A 22,392-nucleotide genomic window follows, 5' to 3' on the forward strand; every position below is an offset into this window, starting at 1 on the left:
CTGGAAATAAAACATGCAAGTTTGCTTCTAGCCCCTGACACTGAGCACGAGGTCCCAGCACTGAACCACTTCTGCATGCGGCCAGGGAACAGGACAGTCAGGCAGCAGGAGGTGAGGAGCTGTGCATGTGGGCTGGCATGACAACCATGCCTCAATGAAAGGACCCGTCAACCCAGGGCTGATGCTGCATCTTTTTATTTTATTTTTATTTTGCTTCACTAAGCAAATGCAGAGCAAGTGATAGGAGGAGGGGTAAAGGTGGCTTGAAAAAACAAAAAAAAAAAACCCCAAACAAAAAACAAACAAGAGGGAAGAGGCAGCTGCTGGAGTATAAGGGGAAAGTGAGCTGCTAACAAGAAAGAAGTTCATAGATGCCAAGCCCGCACTAATTCTTAATAAAATACAATACTGAAAATAGGATCTGAGAGTCTCCAAAATACAATATCTTAAGGGATCGGCAATAATACAAAATAAGGTTCATTATGTACAAACGAGTTCTGCTTTTGGTCTCTGTACAACGGTGGGAGTGGGAGGCACGGGGACATGCTCAGTGGAAGTGTTGGGGTGGAGGAGGGCGTGCTTGGACCCGGCAGTGGTTCTTTGTGCTGGGGTGGAGGCGGAGGACGGGGAATGCAGTGGTATCTGGTGACCAGCGGGTCTTGTGTGAACCTCAAGAAGAGCAGAGCTATGCTGAAGGCCTTCCTCTTCCTTACCCTACTGGCCACGCACGTATGGTTGCAGCTAGCTGTGTCCAAATTTGTCCTAAATGGCTTCAGGGAGCAAAATCAGTTTTCAAAAGGGAGAAAAGAGGGATGTGAGGGCCCTTCCCTCACTTCTCCCAGTCCTTGAGCAAGAACCATCCCATCCTTCATCTCCAGGGAGCCCTCTCCACTCCCAGCCTGGGGGGAGAGGAGAGGCTGGGGCAGTGCAGAGTGAGTCCAGGGTGCTTGAAAAGAAACAAGCCGAAGAGGAGCCTGCTGTGAGACCTGGCAGGGTGCACAGGGACTCCCATGTACAAACATGGGGCAACCTGCCACATCCCAGATCTCTGACACTCATGTCCCACACTGTCCTTCCATCAAATGGTAGCTGAGGGAACAGAGCGAGGAGACACCTGAGCCTTTCAGCAGGGCTTTTGCCAGAGAGGAAGAAGGGTCAGAAATGGGTGTCTGGGTGCTAAAGAGGATGGCATAGGCTTGAGATGAGGTCATTTCAGCACCAAACTTGGCAAGTCTGGCCTGAAGGGTGGTACGGCAAGAGTTTGCTACCTTTGGTGCCAGCACTTAGGAAGAAGAGGTCTAAAAGAGTCTTTGGTGATCCTGGCCAATTCCAACATGCCACCTCTTTCCTGACAGACATACCTGTCACCAGAGATGCCAGTATGTCCTCAGTGGCTTTCACAACACTGCTGTGCACACAGAGGACGTGAGGGGAATGATGGCTATCAGACAGCCCTCCAGCGGGCTGCAGAGCTCTCCTTGGTGGTTCCTAGGAAGGCCCCATTTGGCATGAAGCAGAATTGGGGATGGAGAGCTGGGACGGGGATCAGGTTATGGGAGTGGGTTTCTCTCACCCATTCTCAAAGGGGGAGGCCTGCAGAAGAAAAAGTGAGAAGGCCACTGACCTGGTTAGCACTGCACTGTAGGGCCCAAGCTGGGAACAGAAAGGGAAATACCACCCTTGCCAAAGCAAGGGTGCCGAGGGTGGGGAGAAGTGGGTTGTGGGGGAAAATTGTTCTCTATTTCAGAGCTCTGGTTGTCCAGAAGCTGCTGGCTAATTTTTACGGTGGTTTATCTGTCTGGGATCTGTCTCCCCCACTCCGTTTGTGTGCAGATCTTTGCAGATAGTTGGCGTGGAAGTTATGTAGGCATGTCCATCAAGAGAAAACTAGAGCAAGGAAGAACTAGGTTTTCTCTCAACGGAAGCAGAAGTATACTAACAGATGGAGGGGAAGGAATGAGCTCAAACTCTCCAGAGCCATCTCTCCAGCACCAGCATCACCCACTCCTAAGCCCCCCAGGCAGGACAGTAAATCCAGAACTCTCTCTCTCCTTCAGGTGCATCTGATGTAGCCAAGGGGTACACGCCTGGGGACAGCCCCCTTGGTCTGGAGGCTTTGGGGAGTGAGCTGAATAGTTTGAGGGCTTCCCCTGATCTCACTCCACTCCAAGGTGAGCCCACACCCATAGGGTAGCGCTCATTTAAGCAGGAGGTAAGGCCAGGAGAAGAGGGTGTCTCAGGGCTTTGCCAGACATTTATTGCTGGTTCTGGCAGTCCTGCAACTCCCCTCAGAGAAATCAGTACTAACGGGGGGCATGGGGAAGGGGAGGAGCTGAACCCAAGGCCAGCGTAGGAGTGTCTGAATGCAGCGTCCTCTCCCGCCAAGTCCCCTCAGTTGCTCAGTGAGGAGGGAATCCTGCAATCAGACAGATGAGGCCTTGAGGTCCAGCAGCTGCTACAAGTATTCAGCTGTCTCACTGGAGCTTGTCTCCCTGAGGAAAAGAAAAGACAAGGCATCAGTCAAGGTTCATTGCAGCCTCCTATGCAAATTCACCTCTCTGTGTGCCCAGCTGGTTTGCTCTGACCAGGATGGAGCCCTTCCCCAGGGCACTGAATGACCAGCAAGCCTGGGACCACCTGAATCACCCAGTCCTCCTCAGCTCTATGCCAGTGGGACACTGCTTTATGGAGTCCCAAACTTTTGCTCTAGAAAATAAACTTGGTCTTACGCTCCCTGCCAGCATTGGCCTCCTCCAGCCACTGCTCTTTAGCTAATTGCCTGTCCCGGGCAGCTCAGCTGTCCTTAGCTTGCAGCAGAGGGGACATGCCTGCTGCTCACTCCCAGACACCATGCTGTGTTTTGGGCCTTGGAGGGTGGCCCCCACCTGCTTACCTCTCATGGAATTGCTCTTTGAGGTGGGCGAGAGTTGGGTCAGTTTGGTTCTGGTCAGGACCCTCCAGCTGGGATTTGCTCAGATATTTGGCTGTCTCATGTGTCCTGGCCAGATGAGGCCTTCCCTCCTCAGACTGCCCTTTTTCGGCCTCCCACCCCTCAGGATGGTCCATGGTTAGGAAGGAGCTATAGCTCTCTTCTAAGGAGCCAGCACCCTCATCGTAGAAAAGGAGGCTCCGTGACTGAACTGGAAAACAGGAGAGCATTGGTTAACAATGAGGACAAGGTCTGTTGCAATGGGTGTGGGTCACGGTGGTGGTTTCCGCACATGCTCACCCAGCTATGGCCTTGTCCATGCATAACTGTGCAGGAGGCCTGCTCTGCAGGATGCCCACCTCTCCCCAGCTTCAGGAGGCAAATGCCCCCCTGGACACACAGCCTCTTCAGAAGACAATCAATCTGCCCTGGGACTTTTCCCTCATGTTCCTTCCTTTGACACTTGCCATGTGTCCTGGTTTCAGCAGGGATAGAGTTAATTCCCTTCCTAGTAGCTGGTACAGTGCTGTGTTTTGGATTTACAGGCAGGACACCATGTTTTGGGACAATGGTTAGCAGAGAACGACAACAGGCCCAAACAAGGTGCTGTTATCAGAGTTTGTACCACTGACAGGCCAGGAATCTCCCCTCGCCAGAGCCCCAGCTTATGGGGTAGGCACTGAGGGGAGGACGCTACCCCTGAACCGGGAGTGTCGAGAGAAGAGCTAGAAATGGTTTGACAGGGTGAAATGGAGGAACCACATTAGACTCACTCTTACTAGTTGTGTAAATGTCTGGTGCTGGTGTTGCTTTCACTGTCTGTGATGCTGAAGAGAACTCAGGGAGACAGGGCATCAGGGATCCCAGGATCAGAACGAAGCAGAGCGCCAGCACCTAGAGAGGAGATCAGCACAGAGTTAGTGCTGCTAGCCATGAGGAAACACTCCCCCCTGCAGCACACAAACATGAGGCTGTGTGAGAACGTGTGGTCAGGCTGACAACTGGGTCGCTGTGGTCCCCCAGGGAGGGAAAGGGCTTGCTCTGCTAATCTCTGCTGCAAATCTGAGAAGGGAAGTCAGAAGTTTCCCCGTGTTGCTTTATTTGAAGTATTTCTGGTTCAATGGTGAGAACTTGCCTGTCCAGTTGATGAGAGGTGGTGGAAGGCATAGCTGGGAAACAAGCTCAGAAGGAGGGAGACTCAACAGAAGGGATGAACTCTGCCTTGACCAAAGGGAACCTGACCATAGCCTCAGTAGGAGCTGTAGTGGGCTGTAAGAAAACAAGCTTACTGGGAAAAATCTGTGAGGTACCACAGCACATAGCAAAGTGAAGCTACTGTCCATGCAAGGACAGAAATGACAGCAGAACTGCAGCCACCTAATACCTGATAGCAAGGATGAAGAGTCCAAGGAAAGGGTTAAATTTATGCTTGACATGTAGGTATGCAGGACCATGTGTCCCTGCCTTCTGCTATCAGGCAGACCAGTCAGGGCTACTGGGCAGTGATAAAAGGAGATGAGAGCCCCCTGGAAATCCCCCTCTGGTAGGTCTGCACCTGTCTGTAAATTCTGCCATAATAGTAAAGCTTCAGAGTGAGATGCCAGTGCTGATCGTAAGAGACTCTGTAGAGTTTAGGGAACTATCAGTACAGAGCAGGAGGGGACACATGGGAAATGATACAGAGCCAAATCCTTATTACCTGAATACCTATGTGCCATGGGTGGTATATAACTAGCTGCCGTCAGCTTAGTGCTCAGACTGAGCACGTCAAAGAGGCAATGCATCTGTTGGTGAATTCTACTACCTATGTATAAACTAGCTAAGTTTGACCTGTGGGGACACCTATGGGGACAGCCAGCAATTGCTTGACTGGTTTTCAGAATAGCCACCTATTTCGGAATAGCCATGCCTAAGTAAGGCACAGAAGCTGGTACATCAAGGTAATTTTGACGACCAGTGGATTCCAGATGTGGAAGATCAAATAATAGCACAGGGATGCTATGCTATGTGAAGAGGGATTTTAAATGTCCAGACTCTTCACGGCTAGTTTTAAAGTAAGGAAATTAAATGTGGATGGCATAGACGCTGTCTAAGCACATCATATCAGGCACACAAAGCATTTAGAACCCTTATTCCACAGAAATAGGGGAAAAAATAAATTCTGAATATGTTGCTTGGAATTATCACAGCCAAACACACAACTTCCAGAAAGGGGAAACAGCCCTGTGAAGCCTGTTCTTCTCTTCTAAAACAAAACAAGCTTTATGGGCTGGGAAAGAGCAGTGTACTTAACAACTTGCTTTAACATGGCTTTCAACTGGAGCTTTGCAAACCAGCATTGTTTTTACTCTGTTTAGTTTCAGGTTAACTCTGATGCTTTGATTCAGTTCCAGTTCAAACTCTGTAACACTTCATAACAATAACTCTTGGTTTGACTCTGAGTACCATTCATCTCGCAGCTTTTGACCATCTCATGATTTTGACCTCTTAAAAAGCAAGGGAAACTAAGCTAGAGGAAAATACTGCAAAACCAGTTGGAAAGGCGGAGGCAAAATTAATCAAAAAAAGACATCCTGAGAGCGTAGTTATCAAATGGTTCACTGTCAAACTGGGAGGAAGTAGCAGATGGAGTAGCAGAGAGATCCGTTATGGCTCTGGCAAGATTCAACATTTTTAAGCTTGACTTGGATGATGGACTATATCAAATCTGCAGATGGGAGAGACTACAAGCAGACTGGCTTTTGGTCAGGATTCAAATTCAGAATGATCTTGACCATGGGGAGAAGTGGTCCAAGAGAAAAGCGGGCAGATCAATACAGACAAATGCCGAGACCTGCTGAGACCTGTGAGGTGGCAGGACTGATTAACAGAGGAAGCACGTCAGTGACTACGTGGCTAGACAGCTGTTCTACAGAAGAGGATCTGGGAGTTAAAATGGAGCACAAGGTGGGCGCAAGTTGGTGTCACTTTGCAAAGGGCAAATCTCAGCCTGGGCAGTATGAAGAGGCTTTCTGGCTGGCCGGCTGGCTCTGTACCGGCCTTCAGGTGGAACACTGTGTCCAGCTTTGGGCCCTGTAGTTCCAAAAAGATGCAGGGCAATTGGAGAAAGTCTGGAAGAGAGCTCTGGGAACAAGCAGTGATTCAGTAACTCAGCCTGCAAGGGAAGACTGAAGAAATTGTGGTGATTTAGCAGAGCAGACTGAAGGGAGTTGCTCAAAAACAATCGTTTTCAAATATGTAAAATGCAGCTGCACAAAGGGAGGGTAAACTGGTCTTGCTTACAGTGGGCAGAAGAAGCTGTAATAGGCTTAAGCTGTTGCAAGGAAGATTGAGATGAGATAGCAAGAAAGCTTTATCTGGGAAAGATAACAAAGCACTGGAATGGTTTGCCTGAGGAGGCTGAGGACTGCTCATCACTGGAGGCCTTCAAGAACTGGCTGGAAAAATATCCAGCAGGAATGACACAGGGCTATAAAAGAAGGGTACTCTGCTCCACTCCCGTGCTGCAAGGCATGATGATTCTACGTATCTGTCGTGATAAGGAGTGCTGTATTTGAAAACGGAAAATGGGAACTCGGAGGCCTATGAGAGGAACTGGCCAAAGATAGAAAAGCAAATTATAAATTCTTGAAATGCTTCAAAGCTAGGAAGCCTGAGAGAGTTGGTGTGTGGGCTGGGATGCCGTGGAACGAAGGGAGCAGCAAGGAGAGATAAGTCATTGTTGAGAAGCTACATTAGGTATTTTATCAGCCTAGAGCACAGGGCATGTCTGGAAGGCACCTCTCCTGGACTTGCTCATTCCAGGTAGTAGTGATGAAGAATTGCTTGAGCCAGGGGTGCTATGTTGAGCTGCTGCATTAAGGAGCAATGAGTCACTGGGCCCAGCTGGGTCACACCCGAAAATGTGGAAAGAACTTGGGAATGAAGCCATAGAGCAGCCAACAGAAAAGAAAAATCTGGTCTGACATGGGGGCAGCAAAGAGTAGCAAAAGTTTGAGCAGATTTTGAAAGGAGAAAGTGCTGGAAATTTCAGAGCAGGGGCTCTGGAACCAAGGAAACAGATATAACCAAGAGCGAAAAACAACCCCTCAGGACACTGAGGGTGCTGAGAAAGTGGGGCAAGTACCTCATCATCTGTTTGTATTTCACAACTGTTAACAGTACAGAAGTGATAACTAGATATAGATAACTAATTTGACAAATTTGTCTCAAGCAGCTACTACGACAATCCTGCAAAGACATCACAGGGTTGAAGGTTGTATTTTTATCATGGATCAGAAACTTTTCCCCTGGCAAAAAGTGAGATGAAGAATAAGCGATTGACTCTATTTATGGCCACACACTGGCATGCCCTAAAGCTCCACGGTGAAGCCAATATTGCTTAACCATGATCCTCCACTATGAGAAATGAGAGGCAAATAGGGATTACTAAAACCAACAGACAACCCCGAATGATTTTGGTTAGTCAAAAGGGCAAACGAAGAGAATTCCAGCTGGATTTGACAAGGCCTGATGTGCTTGCCTATAGCAAGAACAGATGCCATTTCTTGCTGATAAACACAAGGTAATGCCCACTGTGAGGAATTCTTGAACTGTTCATCTGCCCTGCTGAGTTAAACATTAAGCATTACCAACTCAGCAAAAGAAAACTCTACCCATTACGATGGAAGCTCATTGAAAATTTTTGCTGAATGTCCAATAGCTAATGAAAAGCAAACAAAGTGCTGTTTTGTCCAAAGAACAAGACAGTGAAAATGCAGGAATTATTCTAAATCTGTTGCATGAACAACTGACACTACCAATGTATGTATGACACAGGGCCCAGTTCTGGTGACTCTAACACAAAAGGAGAGAGCAGATGTAACTGGCAACACAGCCGGGCAGCGGGAAAGAGGGCAGAGACAGGCAATCGACAAAGCTGTCTGGGGAAGCATGACCAACAAGGAAGATGGAAATGAAGCTCATACCATTAGGCAGGTCCCAGTCTGCGTGGAAGCCATTTTGTAAGGTCTGGAGACTTTCCCAGCTACCAGAGCCTGCAGCTTCTGTAACTGCTGGAGCAGAGTCCTAGGATAGGAAACAACCCAAATCAAAACTCGATAAGGAGGTAACAGCCAGTAAGTGATGCAAGAATACCACTACCCCTTTCATATTTTACCCTGATTTTCCCTTCTTCTGAAAACAAGTATCTCCCCCTTGCTGTATCTTGCCCAAGTTCTCTGACCAAACAGGCTTGGGAAGCATGAAACAAAAAAGGGTGAGTTTGAGATATAAAGTGTGCAGGAACTGTGGGAGGTATGCCCCCAAGGTGCCATTACGCTGTGGTAACCCCCTGCAGCACCTTCCCTCAGTCTCCTCACCGGTAGATCCACCGTAGTCGTCACTGCAACTACCCACCGTTATGAATGTCCCACTCATTTAGGAGTCCTGGGTGCCTCAAAGGCCAGCCAGTCATCTCCAAAAGCAATGGAGAGGCAGGCTACCATGAAAACCAAGCTCTGGGACGGGGACTGAAATTCGTAGTCAGGTCAGACGTTGAGCACAGGCCCACCTCCTCCCACTTCACTCAGAGACACACAATCTGCAGCTCGACCTGTGCCCTGAACCATATGGTAGAGAGAAACGAAAACCAGTTTTGATCCCCTCCAGCTTCTTCAGTCTTGGCAAACTCTGCAGAGGGATGTGGGCAAAGCCAAATCTTGAGTTCAGCAATTAATTAATTCTCTGGCTGCCCTGGCTGGAACACGTGCTAAGGTCTCTCTGCCCCACTTAACTGAACACGGGCATTGGCACACATAAGCACAGAACAGTGGTAGGTGTGTTACTAAGAGCCACCAAATTCTTCACTGGGCTGGTGAAGAAATCTGCAATGAGGGAGACTACAGAGCACACAGTTCCCAAGGGCTGCAAATTACTGAAATGCAGATTACTGAGTGTTTCCCCCTGGGAGCACTGACTGTTTTACACAAATATGTTTGAGCCTTTATAAAATGCCAGGTCCTGGAGCCAGGAGATTGCAGGAGAATCCCAGCTTTATCTCTTTCCAAAGCCTCTTCTGCTCCTTGTACATGTGGAGAGAAGCACAGAGCGTCCCACTGGCAGTGCTCAAAAACCAAACCCAATCAGAAAGAACACAATGTGTATTTTGAAAAAAAAAAATCTCCTGGCTTCTAGGCCAATCTCCTGATTTTGCAGGGTGGGGCTCATGCTTTTTCAGCAGCAGGGGCTGCCTGCATTCCCAGCGAGGTCGGGCGGCAGGCTGTGCCCTGTGGATGAGAGCAGCTGGGCAGCCACATCTCTGGCAGATGGGAGGCTCCAGCCACTTGCACACCTCAGCCAGACCATGCCTGACAGTCCCTAGTCCCAGCACCAGTGGCTGGCCTGGAAACTGGGGCCACAGCACTTGTGTCATGGATGGGAGGAAGGAGTGCGGCAGAGCCTCAAGGAGTACTCCATGAGCTGTAGTGGCAGCAGAGGGGTGGGTGGGGGGACTGGCTCTCTGGCTGCGGTTCTCCCCTTCAATTTGAGCTGGGGGTGGTAGAAACAGGGCTATAGAAATGAGCTTCTCCCTCAACAGCGCTGCAGCTGCCCCTGCCCTTGCTCACACCTATTGCACCCAGTAAGAGAGAGCAGAGCTGGGCTCTCCACCAGCTCCTGCTGCCCATCCCCACTGCAGGGATGGGAGTCTTCATTATTTGCTTCCAAAGAAGCAAATTCCCCTGGTGATCAGTCGGCCAGCTCTGTGTATTAGAAGCACAAGCGCTCACCAGATTCTTGGGCGAGGGAGCCAGGGGCCTGCTTTGGGGCTGTGGGAGCAGCTTGCTTCTTTCAGGTGAGCAGCAGCAGCAGATGGGAGGGATATCCTTCAGGCTTGCTTTGCAAGGGGAAGAGGCAGGGCAAGGGCTGGGGTACCACATGTACAGGGAGTTGCCCTGGACTTTGTGGGAGCTGGGATCTCTACCTTTATTAGAGGAATGGGCTTTCCCTGTATTCACCAAGTCTGTTCAGCTTTTTCTCAAGAGAAACCTGAAACAGCCACATTATGCCCAGGGCCTTGTATTCCTCCAAAGAGCCCAAGAGCAGAAACAGTGGGTCTGAGGTGCTGGTGTGAGGGGCCTCCCTCAGTGCAGCTGCCCTGGAGACAGCCAGAGGCCTGGAGGGCAATGGGGAGGGCAGCATGAGCCCAAAGGGCTGCAGGGAGAAGGAGGAAGAGATGTGAGAAACGCGCCTTCCCTCCTTCCCCTCGCTGTGGCGCGGCCTGGCCATCCCAACACAAACATTCCAGGCTCGCTAACCAAATCCAGCTGCCTCGCTGCTGCCACGGGCCGAAAACCAGCGCCTCGCCAAGCAGCGCTCGTTCCGCCAGGAGCTGGGGGAGCCTGCCTTTCTCTTCTCACCCCCCTGCCCCAGCACTCCCCTGGCTTCCCTTCCTGCCCACCCCACCCCACCTACAGAGAGGGTCAGGTCTAGCCCCTCTTACCTGTTTGCGTTTTCTAAGGTCTCTACTTTTTTCCAGAGTTCATTGTTTTCTGTTGTGTATGTCTCAACCCTGTGGGAATAAAACCCATAGCCGGTTAGTTACAAAGGCAAGACAGATAAAGCAAATGTAGTCCTTGCCTCTCTCGGGGTGTGGAGGCTCAGTGGCTCCATCCATCACTTGCAGATATGGTCCTGGAGCCAGATGTCCCTTGCCCATCTGGCTGCAGCCAGCCTCAACGGACCGGGGATGAGACTGCAGGTGGACAGTTATGTGTGACATTTCCCAGTTCAGGCTTTCCCGAGTGCTGGGAGAGCCAGTAGCACCCAGTTACAGGCAGGTCAAGTCAGCACAGACCCAAAATTATGCAGGCATTTCCATCACTTCCAAACCCCCCTAAGGAGCATGGAAAAGGAACAGGGGGACAAATTCCAACCTCTCCCACTCAGACTGAGAACCTGCCCTGGTTGTGCGCCTTGCATATGTAAACCAGGCAGTTCTGTGCAAGTGCTGGGCCAGCTCCGACTGCAGGCACTTGAGGGCAGCAGAGAACCTGCAGGCTCTCTCCCACAGCTTCGGAAGGGAAAGTGGTTAGGCTGCACTTGGGAGGAGGGAAGGGGAATGTCTCCAGGCCCGGAGGAAGGCAGGCCAGGGACACAGCCTGATCCGGCTGGAGGTTTCCAGCACAGCCTCCGAACCAGGCGTTCCGTGTAAAAACTGGGCTTGCAGCAAAGGTGTCAAACTGAATGGTGAAGGGCCCAAGTACAGGTTTTGACAAACCAGCTCTTACAGAAAGCCAAGTTGACCAAAGGCTTGTTGCATTAAAAAAAATCACTGTATGCTGCTTTTGGTTCACATTTAAACCTGGCATTGTTTGAAAGCCATCTGTCACAGCAATGCACTAGCATAACAAACTGCTGAGTACATACAGGCACCACAGCCACGTCTAGGGAAGAGGCCCCAGCACAGAAAGCCCTGGACCTGCCACTTGAGCAAGGCCAGTGAACTCCCCAGCCCCGGCTTGAAGGATCTGGGTGTCAATGTGGGACATTAGCTGGAGGTGATGTGCTCTGATGCCTGGACACACACATGCACACTGAGGTGCTGCTTATGGAAGGGCATGAGAACTTGAAGGTGCCTTGAGTCATCTGTTTTCATTCAGCATTTCTACGCGCTTAGAGAACATAAACAAATAGCATCAGGGAGAAGAGTTAATTAAGGTTGGGTTTGGGGGTTGTTTTTTTCCATTTTGCTGATCTCAGGTGGTATTAATAACAGGGAAGAAGACAGTATTTAAACAGAAATGTGAATTTGCACCTGGATCCTGGCATTCTTCTTTGCCTGGGAATGCCCATCAGGGGCTCCTAGTACAGAAGGGATTACAGGATCAGCCCCTCAAGAGTTATTTTCTACCCTGTCAGTGTCATGTGATGTCACCTTTGGCTTATGCCTGCCATACATGCAGGACCAACCTCAGGGTTGCAAGGAGAAAAACAAAGCTCACACAGGGAACGGTGGAAGGGGAGGGAGTGTGGGGAATAACTGTAGTGCAAGGTTTTTCTTGCTATCAAATGCTTGTGTGTCCACCCTCATGGGAAGAGAGGGGGGGGAAGCCCCCTCAGAGGGCCTGCTGCTTATGGAGCAGACAAAATAGAAGCAACTTCCAGTGGGGAAACATGACTCTTACCCAAAATCCCACCTTGCTGGCAGCCAAAATGGCCTGTGTTCTGCAGGGGACCAGCCAAACCAAGCAGTTGGAAACACAAGGTTTCTAGAGCAATCTTTATCCTGCAAGAGGATTTCTAGGAGGGAGGGGAGTAGGGGCAGGATCCCAAACCAAACTTCGGTGCAGCCAGCCTTGCAAGGAATCGTACTCTTTGAGCAATTCAGGGACAAAAGCACTAGAAAGGGGGGCTGTGCATGGACAGGGCTCCTTTTTCAAAGGTAAGACTGAGAAGAAGAAACTTACTTTTTCTCTAGACACTCCACATATTCTTTCTTCTTCCTGCGACTCTCCTGAGCAGAGATCTGTGAGGGGGGCAGCCATCAGAGAGGAGTCAGTATCATAAGCCTCTAGGCATTTTTTTGTGGCTCCCTCACCTTGTCTGTTCCCTGCACACACAGCACCCTAAAGGTAAATGGGGAAGTCACCTTCCAGTCTGCCATGGCTACTGGTCTCCAGGCCAAAACTGGGAGGGATGGATGCTGTAGGTATGCAGCCTTCTTTGGCCTGTAGGACACAACCATTTGTTGCAGTATGCCTGACCCCCTTGCTGCTGAGAGCATCTTTAGGGTTGCTTTGAACTCCTCTGACTCACATGGGTACGTGCTGTGGCCATCTGGGCAGATTCTACCCCAGACCACTTCTGAGTCACTGGGTGACTAATTCAGGGTCTCATCATTTCTCCCACGGGATGCTTTCTAATCACAGTCTAAAGTCTCCAGCCTCTGCCTGGCTAATGAGCTCTGTGCATCACTCGGCCCGCACTATGCAATGGCTCTTGTTTCCCTGCCCCCACAGCAAGGCCTGACCAGGCCGGTTTGTCTGATCCATGATGCCTTAGCTTGTGGGCCCCATCTCAGGCCACACACTCCCAGGAGCTGGGCTGGAAGTCATACTCCCCAGATACGGCTGCATGCACAGCATTCATGCAGAGATGCCCCATGGCACCATTTCTGTGGGTTGGGAGGCTCGTGCCAGTGCACCAAAGGCAGGATCCCACCTTTTCTGACCTGCACTGCAGCTGAGGAGGCGAGGGTAACTTTAGCATTGGTCAGCTGAGGATGCTCTGGAATCATGGGAACTGCACGGTTACATTTTTTGCAAACAGTCACCTTGTTCTTGATTTTCCTCCTGACCCTCTTCAGTGCTTTCTCCTCTGCTTTGGTGAGGGGCAGCTTGGTAGGAATGGGGTAGCCCTCAGCAATCAAGGTGCGTTTCTCCTCTTCAGTCAAGAGCAGCGGGCCAGAGGTCCCTTGTAACTTCTGAAACACACAGAGAGCAGCCATCAGCAAGGAGTTCTATCCCTCCTTAAAGCCTTGCAGAGCAGCTAGGGGCTCAGTACAAATAGGTGTAGGGCAGTGTTCTTTCCTGCTCTCAACCTGATCCTGGGGGCACACTCAGCAGCTGCCTTCCTCTTTCACTCGGGAGGGCTCCTTCATGGTGAGGCTGGCTACACACTTGCACTGCAGGACCCCGCCAAAGAACTTTTGGGCGATGGTAAAAAAACAGTCTGGTTATGGGAATTCTTGGTTATTCCTTTCTCTTCCATTAACCTCCTCAGAAAGTCCTCCAGTGCATAGGCCACTTCCCAAAGTGTGGGGTGAAAGAGAGCACTTGCTGAAACAAAATAGCTGCTGGTAGGCATTGTGCAAGACTCATTGTGCCTCTCCGCACTCCTGTGAGCACCATCCTGTCCCCACGCCCCTATGCTAGGACATCACATTGCCTTGCCAGAGCATTTCAGTTTGGAGACCTTAACAAGGGCAGGATCCCCGACATGAGCCTCAGAAAGCCTCCAGCCCACTTTGAGCACCAAGGAGCCCTGTGTCCCAGTCCCTGATGTCCTGCTGCCTCCTTACGTGTGGTGCTGTGAGGAGAGGTGAGGAGGAGATGGCAGTAGAAGAGCGAGCAGCGGGTCGGGCTGGGCTGGAGGGAGGCAGGGACCGGGGGCTCTGGGATCCGTCGCTGTCACTGCCATGGCTGCTGGGTGGAGTTGGAGGCATCTGCACCAGGTCATCTACTGAGAAACAAGGAGATCAAGTCAATGGCTCTCATGTCAGCCTGTTGGTACAGGCATAGGGCCCTGAGTAGCAACAGGAAAAGGCACTGCCATAACACAGGACTAAAAGGAGAGGGTGATGAGTCTCACAAGATGGGGTGGGTCTGAGAACAAGGCTGGACTGAGTGCTGCCCAAGACAGAGATGAGGCTGACCTCAAATGTGCTAAACTAGGAACTGCAGGAGTCAAAGAGCTGACAGGGGCTTTGCCAAGACACTGAAGGTATTTACAAAGCAATAAGGTACTCTGGTGTCAACCAAAATGGACTACAAAGCCCATGATGTTTTGCTCCGTAGCCTGTTCACAAGTACAGGAAGCTCTGTAAGAGAAAAGCTCTTCCAAAAGCACCACAGGGCTCACATGCTTGCTAGCACACTTGATCCAAAGGGGCTCCGGTCACTCAGTTGGTTGCCAAGCACTTGAAAATTCTCCCCACTTTGTACTGGAGAGCCTGGGGGCCTTAATGGAGGTGGGAATATGCCTAAGGAATGTCTCTCTGCGGCAGTGGGAGTTCCTATAGTGCTTTCATTTGTGCATCAGCAGATTTTCAGATGCTTGGGTTTCTTTCAAATTAAACTGGATCCTGAATTTCCTGACTTTCAGATGGTTGGTTTTGGATAACGCTACCATCCCTCTGAGGATTTTAAAGGCACTCTTGCATATTTCCAACTCTGAGGTAGCCTGTTTTGCCTGGGAGTCCCTGTCTGAACAATTCCGTGCGTGGCTGCTGGTCCAGACACTGATCTGAGTTGGAACAGTGCAGCACTCACTCCTCTATTGGTCTGTGCCCTAGTATTACCTTGTATGCATGGCTCTGCTCTCAGGTGGTGTCTTTCCTCCCTGTATAGTAATGATCTATATCTGAGTAATATAGAGGGATGTAGGTTGACCAGCAAATTCTATCTGCTTACCTGCAGGTACATTTAGAAACTGGTTCACCTCTTTGGGTTCAGCTTTGATCACAGGCGCTGGAGTCATTTCTATGGGAGTCTGTGGAAGAGAAGCAGAAGGAGCTCTTGGGTGCTGCCACCTCCCCTGCCCAGAGGGCTCCCACCAGTTCTGTTCATAGCCACTGCTCCCCTGTTCTCTGTACTGCCTCATCTCACAGCTCTGCCCAAAGCAGCCTCTCACCACCCATAATAGAAACCAGGAGTCCAAACATAAGCCCCCTGAAGTCTGTGTCGCTGGGCACACAGAGTGCAAACACGTTTGCAGAGGAAGAGGCAGTGGCAGATGGATATGCTGCCAAGCCATGCACTGAGTACCTCCGAAAGGGAGATGACTTTTATCCTTGGCAATTCTTCCCTTGCTAGACCCAGACAGTGCAATTTAAACCAACCTCTGCATTATCATGGGAAGTCCCTCTTTGATCTGCCTTCATAAGAATTGGGAGTAAGAGAACAAACCCCCTGTCCTGCTCACATGATTTTCACCAGGGCCACTGGGCAGCTGTTTCCAATCGAAGGGGACTGAGAGTTAAATAAAGAGTAGATTTATTCCCATCTGGGCTATGCTGCCCCTTAGCTCCCTGGCTCACCAGCCCCCAGCCCACCATAGGCTGGGGGAGTTTTTACACTAAACAGACACATTGCAAACTCCTCCAGACTGTAAACACAGCTGAGAGAGCACCATGGTATGGCTGCTGAGCACACACAGCAGAGCTTCGAGGGCACAGCAAGTTCAAGCTGTGTAAATAATGGAGTAAGTTTGTGCACAGTTTTGGCTGGAAGTACCCATTTGTTTTGGATGGTTGTTTAAATGGGAAGACGCTCAGCATGAGTGAAAAAAGGAAGTGAACCCCAGAGATGCTCTACTGTTATCTGTTGAGCTGCTACAAGATAGCCAATGTCTGTGTGACACTGGTCAAACCTTCCCATCCAACACAGCTGGGCTCAGGGCCAGCCGAACTGAGCCCCCAGCTTACACCCATGTACCAGTGGCATAAGTGAGCATCCTTCAGACAAACAGACTTCTTAAGAACTTAGATATGACTGAAAGACTTGGCCCCTTGTTTCTTAGAAATAATAATTCCTGCTGCTTCATAGGAAAAAGCAAGCAGGACCTGGAGTGGGACCTCCATTTCCAGTGAGCAGCTGAGAAAAGTGAGAGGCCCAAAGCTATGAAAAAGACAGGGGCAAAGCAGGGGTCTATACTCACTAGTAGTGGGGTCACTGGCATCACATTAATTGACACTGTTCTCCGAAAAATGAAAACAAGCCAAGAGTGGCTATAGAAATACTGGCAGACTGGAGGGGACAGGCCTCCAGCACATGCAAGCTTAAAAGCCTTTGGCTTTTGTGCCAAGGAAACACACTTGTATTTAACCGAGATTGTAAAGCCTCCTGTGCTGGAGAAAACCCTCCTTCCATCGTTTTCTCTGGAAGGGTAAGCTGTCTTGTAGCTTCACTGCAGGAATCAAGAACGTAGTTCTAGCTAGCATCAGGTGTGCTGCTCCTCTGACTGCCATTTCAAGAGGAGAATGACAAATACTGCAGTATCTGGGCTTTGTTATCACCTTCTCCTGTCTGTCCAGCAGCTGAATCACCTAGCAGGACCCTGCACTCACATGGCTGGGTCCGCATCACCAAGGGTGCTGCTGTGTGAGAGCCCGGGTTCCCGATGGATCTTAGATGGGCTCACCTCCTCGGGGACTGGCAGTCTCTGCAGAGGGTGGAGGTTCAGCACTGGTATGGAGCTGGCAGCTAGCTGGGACTCAGGCAGGTCTAGAGCCAGATTCTGTTCCTGTTTCACCATGATGGAGCAGAGCTTGGGCCCCAGCGACCACACTCCATTCTCCAGCTCTGAAACATGCACAACATGAGAGTCAAACTCCAGCAAGAACAGGACAAGAAAAAAAAAATCCATGCAGACAGCTTCCCCCCGTCTGGGGAGGCTGCCTTTCCAAGTTTAGCACTGTCACCACACAAGCATGTGCAGGCCCACAGCACAGAGTACAAAAGGGAAAGAACCCCCAGCATGCGGGGAGCAGACAGGACAGAGCTAGAGGGATTGTGTCTCTGCTCTGACTGTGCAGCCCGAGCGCTGGAGGACAGCTGCGGGGTTTCTTCCCCCAGTGATGTCTCGGTCTTGTGCTCTGGAGCTTATTTATATTTAGAGCTCAGTGAGAGAAGGATGCTAGGCTGTTGCTCCTTAGGCAGCATGGCCAGCATCACAGAGCTGCCAGGTGTGTTACCAAGAATAGCACCATCTCTGTGCTAGAGAGCTGGTGAGAGGGCAAGCACGATGACAGTGAAAGGCTGACAGGCGGCTGTACATGCTGCTTTGGCCTCCCGCCAATGTTGTGCCAAGTACCAGAGCTTTGTTGCACGACAGGAGAGGAGGAAGGTCCATTTCTGTGGAAGGAAGTCCAATGTGGCACCTGCTTGTGAGGCTGTTCCCATGGCTGCTCCCCTCAGTCTCATCTCTGAGGCTCCCTCCTCCACCCCGCGCTGCTCAGGCTGCCTACAGCCATGCCCCGCTGCCATTGATGGCAAGGACCAAAGCAGCAGCGAGGGGAAGGAAGTGTCTGAAGAGAACTGAATGGAGCTATGTGGGGACGCTCCCCTTGCCCCCTGCCTGCTCTGTCCCGTGCAAGTCTGTGGCGTGAGCCTGGCTTGTCACTGGAAGCAGAGATTCCGGGGGCTGGGATTCAGGCAGTGGTGGATAAGCTGCAGCTCAGATGGGGAAAAAAACCTGCTAGGCAGGAGAGCTGCCTGGGCTCTGCTCTGAAGTTTTGGCCCCCTCGTTGCTCTTCAAACACTTCAGCCTGCCAAAAAGCTACTCCTAGCTGGCCTGGAGCCTGCATCCTCCTCCCTAATCCTCAACCCTTCCCCTTTTTATCTGACAACGAGAAATGCATTTGTCTTGACACAGGACAGACTATTGCTAAGTGTGTCACCAGACAGTGCCCCAGTTGGCTCAACATGAGGCCACAGTTGGGTTCCCTCCCTGACCCCTCTAAACTGCTCTCTGCATACAGCACTCTCAGACCCAGGGGTGTTGCCTAGCTGTCTGCTGCCCAAAGCATCTCTGCAGTGCAGGTCTCAGTCTAGAAGATATCATGGCAAGATGAGAGGGGGAGAGAGGTCCTTCTCAGCTCCAGAAAAGCCTGCACAAAGAAGGGTACAAGCAAGCAGCTGTTCATGTGGGAGCTGCCATCTGAACTAAACTTAAAGGTGGCCTAACGTCATCTTTGCCCAACTCAGGCTCTGTTGCCCTCAGGAGAGGACAGGGCAGAATCCTGCCTCTGGCTTTTGCATGGACACAGTGGTGTTAAAGCTTGGGCAAGAATTCTATCAGTTAACACAGTGTTGCCCTTGCCAGTGGAATATGTTGTCTTCCTGTCTTTGGTTTGGCACCTCTTATTTTGCTGCCTGGATAGGTCTCTCTAGCAAAGGCTTGTTCCTTCCAGCTCCCTGTGTGACTGGACATGTTCAAGCACAGACACGAGTTGCTGTGGCTGCTCTGTGTGCCTATCAATCAGCTGTGTGCGCTGCTCTCAGTGCTGCTGGATCGCTTCCTAGAGCTTCCCACAATGCAGCAGGGCCAACGTCGTCAGGCAGCGTCTCAGGCAGGGGTGCACTGCACAGCCGTGACAACAGAGAGGCTGCTGAGCAGACACAGACTGAATTGCATTTTCTCTGTCCTGCTAAGGACACCAAACCCGCAGCTGGTAGTGAAGTCCCAGTTACCCCTGGTATGCAAACAAGCCCTTTCTGATGGAAGGAGGCAAAGTGTTACACAGCCACAAGTGTTTGCAGCCAGAAAACTTGGACTGAATTCTTCTGACTGACCACAGCCTGTCACAGAGATGAGGGACCTTGAGATGTCTTCCAGTCTATCCCGCTGCTCCAGACAAGTTCAACTAAACCTGTGTCAGTCCTGACAGATGGTTGTCTGACTTGATCTTACCCCTCTGCAAAGTAATGAAGAATCCACAGCTTTCCACATTAAATCTCTTCTACGGTTTCACTATGCCCACTATGGGAAGGTTTTGCCTACCGGCTAATCTGAAGTTCCCTTACTGTGATTTTAAGACTCATCTTCCTCATCCTCCCTTTCTGTTGCAAAGCTCTGCATTTCTCTTTTTTTCAGAGGCGTGGGGCATCCTCTGTCTGGGAGGCCTGCTGCAGAAGCAAGTTACCAGACAAGGGAGAGCAGACCACCAAGGGCTCTCCCCATTCAGACTTGACTCGGCGAGAGAGCAGCCCCCAGTGCTGTCAGTCCAGACAGTCCAAGGAACAGACACCCAAATAAGTATGCGCTGTCCTCCCATTTCCTGTCTACATTCTGACCCTGCTCTCTTTCCCACCCTTGGAGATTTATCTGGGGAGCGATTGGGTTACAGAATCAGAAACACATAAGCCATCAGAAGGTCAATGAGGGACTGAGGAGAAGGCATTTTGTGTGGACACATCTATGTTCTGCTGCCTCAGAGGATGTTTCAGAGGTATGGTCAGTCTGTGACCACTGCAGATTTCACTGTATGTTGCTGGGTGAGGCATGCCAGGAAGCTTATCCTCTGCTCTAGATACTCTGTACATAATGGGAAGAAGTATGGCTGAAAGATATCCATAGCTGCCCTGGGTTGAGGAGGTGAGGCAAAGAGCAGTGAGGAAGCAGGACCTGTACAGAAGTGCGGGCACTAGCCTGAGGCTGGTCCAGCACCCACTGTTCTGCACAACCCTGGCTCCCCCTGTTCCTGGCATCAAATCATGCCCTGCAGAACTGAGGGCTGGTACTGAGAACCGAAGCAGCCAGTCCGTATGCACAAACCATCTGGAAAGCAGACTCCACTGATAAGCAGGGTCACAACGCACCCAGCAGCTTGCCCTAGCTGACCTGTGTTAGTGGGAACAATGTGGGAAGGGGCAGGATTTGGAAGTGTTTTGGAGATCTGCAGAAAAGCTGGGAGAAAGCTGATAAATAGCAAGCCTCAGCCAAGTCCAAGCCTAGACAGAGCCCAGGCATTCCTGAGGAGCTCTGCAGACCACGCAGAGCTTGCTTAATGTTAAAGAAAAGCCATTCCTGGGTAATTAATTTGAAGTGAATGTCTAAAAGGACTGAGACTGGATGGAGCTGTGCCAAAAGGACTGCACAGTGTTGCAAATACTGGACCTGACTCAGGGTTACACTAGAATATGACTCACATCCAATTACAAGCCAAGATAGCCCTGGAAAGATGGGTTGAATTATCCCACTGCAGGACTGGGTGCATAGATACCCCTATTCCTGCTGCATTAATACTATGCCTTACTCCCTGTACAGAGCTGATTTGCACTCTCAGAGAGCAAGTGCCAGGTCCATCTCAAGCTCTCCTGCGTTAGGCGCTGTACACCCTGTGCTGGCCTCTGCCCAAGGATCAGTGTCGCATTCCGTTCAGGAAAGTCGTGGTCTTGCCTTGGAGACACTGCAGCTGAAGCAGGGGCATGTCCAGACACAGAGGAGAGGAGCAGAAGTGGTGGCAAGTGTCTCAGAGAGGAGTCCCTGAGGTAGCTTCATGCAGGCAGACTTCATTTCACTGCTTTCTACAAACTCATGCTTTTTGCTTCTCTCATTCCCAAGCCATGGGAGGACATGAGTCCTCCTATTCATTTGCAGGGGCAAAATAAAGATGTGTCTATGCACTCATGCTGGTTTGTTTTTTATTAGTTGCCTGGTTGCCTGTTTGGGCTGAGTGCCCTCCAAGACTGTACTGGGGTTAAAGCTAAGGTAAAAGAAATGTGAATGGAAAGCTTTTTTGATACTAAGGCAGAGCTTGCTTGGCCTGCCTTGAGCCTCTCTCCCAGCATCTCTCTGAGTGGCCCCTAAGGAATGTGGCACTGATGGCTGTGCCCTTTGCAGGGACCAAAGAGGCAGAGGAGGCCAGCTCCTCTCCTCCTGCCTTGGCGTTTGTACCAGAGAGCTGGGATCATTCCTGGCCATGAGACGGAAGCCTCTGTCCCAGGTCTCACTCTTGCTCAAAGGAATAGCTTTCTTCTGTGTATACTGAGCCTGTGCCACTGCTTTTTCAGGCAGCCTGGTGTCCATCAGCTGTTGGGACACCCACACAGTCCCACAAATTACAGGACTCTCTGCAAGGACAGCTCTAAAAATATCCAGCCATCATAAATTATCCTGAAACGAATTGTTTTAAAAATAGGTTTTGAAATGACTGTTCCTCTCTGTCTCCTGCTAAAAGATCTGCTGGTAAAGAAGCCACTTAGCTTTCCGCATGTACCAGCACTGGTTGCAGCCAGAGACTCATGCTTCCTATATTCAAGCCAAAACCCTGCTGCCTGATGCCAAAACAGACCTGGATCTAGGGCATCCACACCCAGGTTTGCAGGGTCCTGAAGAGACATTGCCTATTGCTTGCCAGAAGCTGGCAGCACACTGAACCACAACCAATTATCATCCTCATAAATAACAGCCCGGTAAAGGAACAATGTGACTATCAGAGCACAAACTGAAGGAAAAAATGCGGGCTGTATTTGACAACAGCAGATCAAATTCTTCCCTGGATTAGCCATGCGCAAGCCCAAGGAATAGCCAGTTTGTCCTTATATATAGAAGCCAGCCAGAGCCTCTGCTAACAGATGTGCCCAAAGCTGTGCAGTGTGCATGTCTCATGCTCACCATTAGCATTATCTTCAGTCTTGACAGGCACGAGGGGGCTCTGGGGAGCAGAGTCTCCACTGAGGGAGTAGCTGTGCTCTGCCTGGATGCCTGGAGTGGGTGGATCCAGGTCCATGTCCAGCAGCGGGTTCTTCTCAGCCAGTACTGGGTCATCGAAGAAACTGCTGAAGAGGTCGTTGGAGAAATCCTCCATGTTGTCAGAGAAGTGATCCAGGTTCTCTGAGAAATGCTGAGAAAAGACAAAGGGAGAGAGAGCGTTAGTGTCAACTCCAAGTGGGATCTGAGAGCCTTCCCCTGCTCTGAGAGCCAAACCTCAGCAACAGCCCTTTTTGGATGAGAAAATGCAGTTCCTATCCCTTGCCTGCATCAGTTTGATAAAAACACCTTGAATTAAGATAGAAAGGTCCGTGGTGCTGTACATCTTCTCTGCCTCTTTATCTACGCCACAAACAGTCGTGAAACTCCTCTGTATTCTCACATCTGCCCCTTCCTCTGTGGGTACCTATCTTCGGCTTCCTAGCATCATCTCACTGTGACAACAAGCTGAATAGAGCACAAGGCAAGAAATCCCTGTGATGACAAAATGC

The 22,392-nt window shown here is 50.5% G+C and overlaps 1 protein-coding gene across 1 annotated transcript; it reads right to left on the bottom strand.

Annotated features, from left to right (window-relative positions):
• Positions 1 to 218: 218 nt before the first annotated feature.
• Positions 219 to 22,013, bottom strand: CREB3L1 (cAMP responsive element binding protein 3 like 1). The gene is made up of 11 exons (XM_009277529.2): positions 21,806 to 22,013; positions 16,829 to 16,989; positions 15,100 to 15,178; positions 13,989 to 14,149; positions 13,242 to 13,391; positions 12,376 to 12,434; positions 10,410 to 10,478; positions 7,897 to 7,996; positions 3,703 to 3,823; positions 2,894 to 3,140; positions 219 to 2,492 (listed from the first exon to the last, which is right to left on the bottom strand). The coding sequence occupies exons 1-11, from the start codon at positions 21,996 to 21,998 to the stop codon at positions 2,456 to 2,458; spliced, it is 1,377 nt and encodes a 458-aa protein (XP_009275804.1). The 5' UTR covers positions 21,999 to 22,013; the 3' UTR covers positions 219 to 2,455.
• Between the last annotated feature and the right edge of the window lie 379 nt (positions 22,014 to 22,392).

Source organism: Aptenodytes forsteri, unplaced genomic scaffold (assembly GCF_000699145.1).
Source record: "Aptenodytes forsteri isolate BGI_AS27 unplaced genomic scaffold, ASM69914v1 Scaffold146, whole genome shotgun sequence".
Taxonomy (NCBI): domain Eukaryota; kingdom Metazoa; phylum Chordata; class Aves; order Sphenisciformes; family Spheniscidae; genus Aptenodytes; species Aptenodytes forsteri.